The 6,831-nt window shown below is 50.9% G+C and overlaps 1 protein-coding gene across 1 annotated transcript in view; it reads right to left on the bottom strand.

The window, feature by feature from the left end:
* Window positions 1-928: 928 nt before the first annotated feature.
* The window catches only part of CSUI_002545 (zinc finger (ccch type) motif-containing protein), a gene marked incomplete at both ends in the record, with an annotated part of 6,658 nt that continues 755 nt past the window's right edge, over window positions 929-6,831 (bottom strand). The window contains 2 exons of the mRNA XM_068062745.1: window positions 929-4,940; window positions 5,809-6,245. Of these exons, the coding sequence (XP_067925281.1) occupies window positions 929-4,940; window positions 5,809-6,245 (4,449 nt within the window). The remainder of the gene's footprint in view (window positions 4,941-5,808; window positions 6,246-6,831) is intronic.

Genomic DNA, 6,831 nt, shown 5'->3' with positions numbered 1-6,831 from the left:
TCCTAACCGTCCTCCTTCTCCCCCCCTTCCACCCGCCTCCCTAGTAACTCTCTCTTCCTCCTCCTTTGAAGATGTTTGTATCATCATGCTCTTCTCTTCAGTTTGTAGACCATTCTCGCCCTCTCTTGAGGTGGTGGAGATCTGCTTCACTTCATGTCTACATGGCTGCCGCATGTATGCGGACGATGACCGTGACTCCGAAAGGCGACGGCTTATAGTCGGACAAGTCATGATGGGACCCCCACTATGCTTCTCGCATGTTTTGACCCTTCGGCGATGAGGCCTATGCTCCTTCCTTGATGATGGTACCCCAGCAGGTCTCGTGGCAGGATCTGGGCTACCGCTATCATCCTCAGATGAGCTCTCCTCCTCCTCTTCTTCTTCATGCGAAGACACGACCGGGCGTCCAAGGCCTATAAGCGGAGTCTTTTCACTGCCGAGCTGTCTTCGATGTGACAAGGCACGAGGAATAGGCGTCGTCAATTCCTTCTCATCCATCTCACTTGAAGATGTCGAAGTACCCCTCCCCCCTTCGCTCACGATCCCTTCACGTATTTCATCGACCTTTGGACGAGGATGCTGGGTTGAATCTTGCAAGCCCGCCCCCCTCTTTCTCCTCCTCCCTTCGTTCCATGCCCCCTTGTGGCAAGGCGATTCCTTCGCTTCTTTTTAGTCTTCGCTGCGCTTCTTTCTTCACTGCGGCTACAAACCTTCTTGATATCCTGGCCAACATGGCTACCCGTCATTCTGAAAGGCGAAGATGAAGACGATGATGTATGTCGATGGTGATTTCGATGTTCTTCTGCCGTAGTGATACAAGATGACGACGGAGAACGAGCTCCTTGTAATTCTCTCCTTTGTCTCCTGGGTTCACTTCCTGGAGATGATCGTCTCTCGCCAGACAAGCCGGATAGGCTTCGGCTACTCTTCATACTACAGCAGCCATGTCTTGAGTAACTTTGGAACTTCGGATGACGACGTCTCCCCCCCCTGTTCTCTCGTCCCCCCTAGCCTCCTCCTGCTGCCCTATCTTCTCTCCTTCGCATGATGGTAATGAAGAATCACATGATGATGATGGGCCTCTACGACACGCCCCACTTCTTCTGCAGGCTTCTTCTTCCCCTTCACAACAATCTCTTCGTTCTTTTCTTCCTTCTGGGATCAAAGAACAGCAGCTGCTTTCTTTCTCTTTCGTCTCTCCTTCCTCGGGAGAGATGCTCGTACTACTACTACCACTGCCAGTACCTTCACGGGGAGGTCCTCCTCGTTCTCCGGCAAGCGATGGGAATGTCGGGGGGGCTGAATGGATGCGCGAGACCGGCGGAAGCTGGAAAGGTTCTTGTTCTCGGCTTGTCTCTTCTTCTTCTCCTCCTCCCTCCTCTTCTCCCTCTTCTTTCGACGAGAGGAGATGCTGCAGGAGTCCTACAGGCTGTAACGAAGATAGTGGTGGCGCAGGAGGAATCATCTCTCCAAATGTACTAGTTGTGATGATAGAGAGGCCCAGAGAAGAAGGAGGAGGAGGAGCAGGAGGAGGAGGAGGAAGAGAGGCACCCCCAGTTCGCCCGAGTTCTTCAGGAATTCCAGCAAGAGGATGACCTGCTAGCAATGATTGACCTGCTGTCTCAGATGAGATCGAATGTCTTCTTCTTCTATCTACAGAGTCACCCCCACTCGAACTATGACTAGGCAGCTGATAAACTCCTCTTAGCTCCCGATGCTGCGGGTGTGATGATGGATGATAGTCACCTTGAAGACAAGACGAAGACGACGAAGAAGCACACTGAGGAGGAATCGTCTCCATAGAAAAGGTACCACGCTTCTCTTCCTCATGTAGTCTATATCTCGGAAGGGAAAGCCTCGCCTCTGTTCCATATCCAGCAAGCGGTCCTGGTAACAAGGGCGGGGGTGCTTCATAATACGGACTTCCACGAGACCTCTCCCCCCCTCCTGAAGAACTCCCCCAAGCAGGATGGCTATGCTGATGACCGTGAACATGGTGGTGAATGGCTTCGAAAGGCAATAGGTGAGCTTCCATGAAAGGCTCTCCCCCTCCCGAAGATAGAGGATGTGTCGTGACTGCTGCTGACGCTGCAAAGAGTCCTCTGGGCTCATTCCCCGGCGGAGGAGGGGGAGACGCTGAATGACTGACGATTCCTGATGATGGTGTGGGGAAAGAACTTCCAATCTGATGGTAATAGAGAGGATAAAGATGATGCTGTTGGTAAGCCGCTATCTGCTGCTGCTGCTGTCTCTCCTGCTCCGTGGGGTAAGAGGTGATAAACCCATACTCATATGATGATGGTCTGGTATAGAAGCTCTCCTGGCTCGACAACCTTGTCCGGAAGTCGGAATGACGATGTAATACAGCCTCTAGCTGGACAGGTTCTCCTGAGGTGTTGTACAACCCCCCAACGCCTACGCCTCTCGTCAACCCTGCTATAACTGAAGGGTCATCGTAGGAAGATAAATGAAGAACTCCAGAAGAAGACGACGTCGTCTCCGACGGAAGACTAGAAGAAGAAACACCATGGACACCTCCTAGTCCTTGTGAAGACACCCCAGGCTCTCCAAGAGTTGTTCTTTCTTCTTCACTTCTCATCATACCCCCCTCACCCGGGAGAAGAGCAGGAGAAAACTCCCTACCAAGTCTTCTTGCCAGCGTCTCCGTCTTTGCACCTTCGGCTAACACTCCTGTTGAGCCACGTCTCATCAATGGATCCGTCTCTAGACGGCGAGGTGGTCTCCCTTCAATGGCCCTCGGTGACAGCTGTGGCCGTCGATGTCCTTTACTCGGCTTCACTACACCTCCTACTACATCACCCTTCTCTTCTTTCTCTAGACCCTCTCTCCGTCGGTCATCCTTTCGTTGTTCTTTTTGCTTATCAATCTGCTTAGCTCCTGACGGCGGGATAGGAGGTGTCTCACGAACCTGTTGCGATTGAGGTGTGGAGCGAATGCTTCCTGCTCTTTTAACTCCTGGAATTCCTCGGCGGGAGTGTATGTCTTCGCTTGCATGCGCTCGTAGAGGAGACAGCTTTCCTCCCCCTCTTTTACTACCTCCCCTGCCTACAAGACCCCTTCCATGAATCTTGCTAGACAAAGAAGATCCGTGAAGAATGGAAGACGAAGAAGCAGACGATGACTGATGTGTATCTCCAAATTCGATGGTTGAACTAGTACTCCTACGCCAGTTCTTTGCCCTTACGGAGAGACGGCTCTTCTTCTCTGTAGGAAGAACACGCACCTGAGAAGTCCGCTTTGAACGCGGAGAAAAAGACGCATGTCGACATATGAATGATGTCTCACCTCCCATAAGAACACTCTTCCCAAACTCTCCTGGTGTATAGACACCCGATAAGAGAGGTGGAGATGAAGGAATTGCATGTTCCACGCCTTCCGCTGTTGAGTGACGTCTTGGCACACTGTAATGATACCTAGACGACTCATGACCATAGCGTTCGTCTTCATTCTTTTCTTCAAGTGATGATAGAGACGAGACGGCTAATGCCCTCTCTTTACACAAATGCATGCAACGCCTTCCTCGTACGCCGCCACCGCCGTATCTTCCTCCTCCTAACACATCTGCGCTCACCCCACGAGTCGCACGGGCTACGATTCCACGTCGTCCTTCTTCTACCTGAGATTTCCCTTCTCTAGATTCACCACAAGAAAAAGGACACGGGGAAGGCGCGAAGCTCCGCAGCGTATCTCCAGGTAGATGTCTCAAGACAACATGAGAGCTACTGGCACGGCGGGAAGAAGAGAGAGAAAAACGTCTTCTTCCTATCTCCTCTGCACTAGAAGAGGATCCTGTCCCCTCTTTCCTCTCCTCCTTATTATCTACAGGCCTCGAAGACGACGCTTTACCTGATGAAGGCCACGAGGAGACGGGAACGAATGGCAACTCAGTGGTGTCGTATCCCGCTGTCTCTTCTTTGCCTATCATCAGGATCATCGAGGGTGAGCCAAACACGCTTCCTCCTCTTCTTCCTCCATGATATCTACCCCCTTGTTTAGTAGGATCAGATACACGTCGTTGTCGAGTGTATCTTGACAATGCTGAAGGGGTCGCAGGTGCCAGTGGTTCTTCTTTTATATCCGCACCACTACCACCGCCCTGGGCTTCCTCGACGAGCTTCTGGCTTCTCATCAGAGGAGGAGAAAAGCTTGTTCGCTTTTTCTGTGAAACGGCGCCTTGTATACACTTCATATCAAAAGCCTTCACAGGGGATCCGATGACAGGTTGTCGCAGTCCTACACCTCGGGAATGGTGTGGGTCACTCGCTGGCATCGAGGTCGTCTCTTCAGGACCTCTACAACTCCCTTTCACCATTTTCCCAGTCGCGGCTGGCGGTCCTTCTTCTCCTTCTTGTTCTCCCCCTCGACTGCTTCCTAGTCTATGTCTCGACGAGAAGATCCCTGAACCTCCAAAGGTCCCACGCCTACCACCTGTACTCTCCCCCGAGGCACCCATAGCCTTGCCTATACCTCCTACATAGGGAGGAAAAGAATAATAAGAATCTAATAGAGGGGGCCTTTCTGTCGAACTCAAGAGGGTAGATCGCATGTTCTTTCCACTCCGTCCTGCGCCCCATGATGATGAGTGCGCCATCTTAGCCAGGGTTCCCTCAGACGTTCTTTGGCTTGAAGATGATGAGGACGAGGAGGAGACGCCGGGAGGGGGGGGAGACGGAGACGTCATGGACCTGCGGGAGAAAACTCTTTTAGGAAAAGTCAGACGCGGGGCTGACGAGAGAGGTCCAGGTGATGTGCCGGAAGAGAAACCTGGTGTAAGCCCTCCCCCCCCTTGAGATAAGCCTCCCCCTTGACTTTCGTCGCCACTCCCACTACCTGTCTCGCCAGGAAAGAAGACTAACCGCTGGCGACTTGAAGCTGAAAGATCTTCATACCCATGTGCATGACGGCATGCATCCCCTGCTCTGTAGAGATCAGAAGAAGAGAACAACGAAGACCTGCCAACCTCTCTCTCAGTTATCTACCTCATCGCCATCCTCGTGAATAAGATATGCAACACACACTACAAACCCGCCTACTTCCACCGCTACTACGACTACTACCACCCTTTGGATGGCGAGTCTTACAGACCACAACACACCCTTCTTTTTCAGCTATCTAAGGTCTCAACAGACATCGAGGAACGCTAGCCGATCGTTGCTAGACTGATAGGTACAATAGGGACCTGCGTAACACCTCTGCAATCTCATATCTGCCCTCCTCTCCCTAGTACCGTCGTGTTGAGCTGACGGCCACGTCAACACAAGATTCTTCACACGAGAAGAATTCGCTCTGCCGACCGTCCCCAAAGATTGAACGACTTCTGATTCGTTCTAAAGAAACAGATGATTTAACTTATCCACAAGAAGAGCAAAAAAGATCACAAGCAAGAAGAAAAGAAACCTTCGCTTCCAGAAAACGAGATAAAAAGACATCTTCCCTACTCAGCCCTCTCCCTAGCATCCCTCCCGCCATGTGCCTGCTATCAAAGAGAAGGCCAGATGTACCACAACCCAAAGAAAGGAAAAGAAAGAAAAGAAAGGAAAAGAAAGAAAAGAAAGGAAAAGAAACAATGAAAAGAAAGAAAGGGAAAAGAAGAAAGACGACAGAGAGAAACAGAGAGAAGTGACGCCACCTTGAGACTCCTGAGAAGGCAGAAAAAAGAAACCCAGATAGAAGACCGTCAAGCCGCTGAGAAGATATATAGAGAGACAGGCATAGATGGATCGATATGTACGTTGAGAAAGGGGAGAGTATGGAAGCGTCTCCCACTGTTGCTCTTCACGAACTTACTTGCAATGCCCGGCATCCCAGAATACACATATCTGCGTTTTGAAGAATTCTTCGGTCCCACGTAACTCCGCGAGACCATGAGCAAACCCGCAAGACTCTCCTAAGTCACAGTAACCATCACGGAAAGCTTTACATAGGCGTGTCTTTGTGAGGTTAGGAGGCGCCCGCATCTCACTACTACTATGAGCAAACTGGCAAGCTGCACCGTGTTTACAGCGACCCTGTAAAAGAAATCTACACATCTTCGTCTTATAGAAAGACGTCGACACTGAGCTGCCTGAAGCCAGCGATAATGGTAGCGGTGACGGGGCTAAGGAGCTCAACACAGCGGGGATGTTCGTAGTCGTCGTAGGACTTGAAGAAGAAGAAGAGGGTGTTGGTATCTCTGCTTGAAGACCCCTATGAGGAGAGCTCCTACTACTACTACTACTGGTGGGCTGAAACAAGAGACAGAGAGGAGGAGCGAGACGACAGAGGTTTGGCCCATGTGTAACTGCACCTCCTGGAGTACCTGTAAATAAGAAGGCGTCGTGATTCCTAACTAATAGTCGAGTTTACCTACTGAGGTCTCGCGTCTTCATGTCGGGGGAAACAGCCTCTTCTTTCAACGATTCAAGTGCAAGGGAGTTAGTTCACAGAAAGATGTATATGTATCTTCTATATACACCCCTGCATGAGTTGTGACTGTCAGTCATGAAGAGCGAAAAAGGGAAGCGAGGTCTGTTCTATCCGGGGAGATGAGAGGTGTCGTAACATGAAAGAGACTCCATGTGGGTGAGACCTAGGAAATCCTTAAACTTCAGAGTATCCTAGTACGATTCTTCTTCGCCTATTGGCTAAGGTCACACGTGACAGACCGACCTGCATGGCTTCTTCCACCACTTTCTCTGTCATCCTACATAATCCCCTAATGACGTGTCCAAGACATAATGTCTACTCTTACTACTCCGTGTCACACGGTGTACATAGACCTGATAGATGGCTTCTCCCCCTCTCTCCATTGTCAGCTTACACCCCCCCCCT

The sequence above is a fragment of the Cystoisospora suis genome, assembly GCF_002600585.1.
Source record: "Cystoisospora suis strain Wien I chromosome Unknown contig_1066, whole genome shotgun sequence".
In the NCBI taxonomy this organism is placed as follows: domain Eukaryota; phylum Apicomplexa; class Conoidasida; order Eucoccidiorida; family Sarcocystidae; genus Cystoisospora; species Cystoisospora suis.
This window is presented reverse-complemented; position numbering and strand designations above follow the sequence as displayed.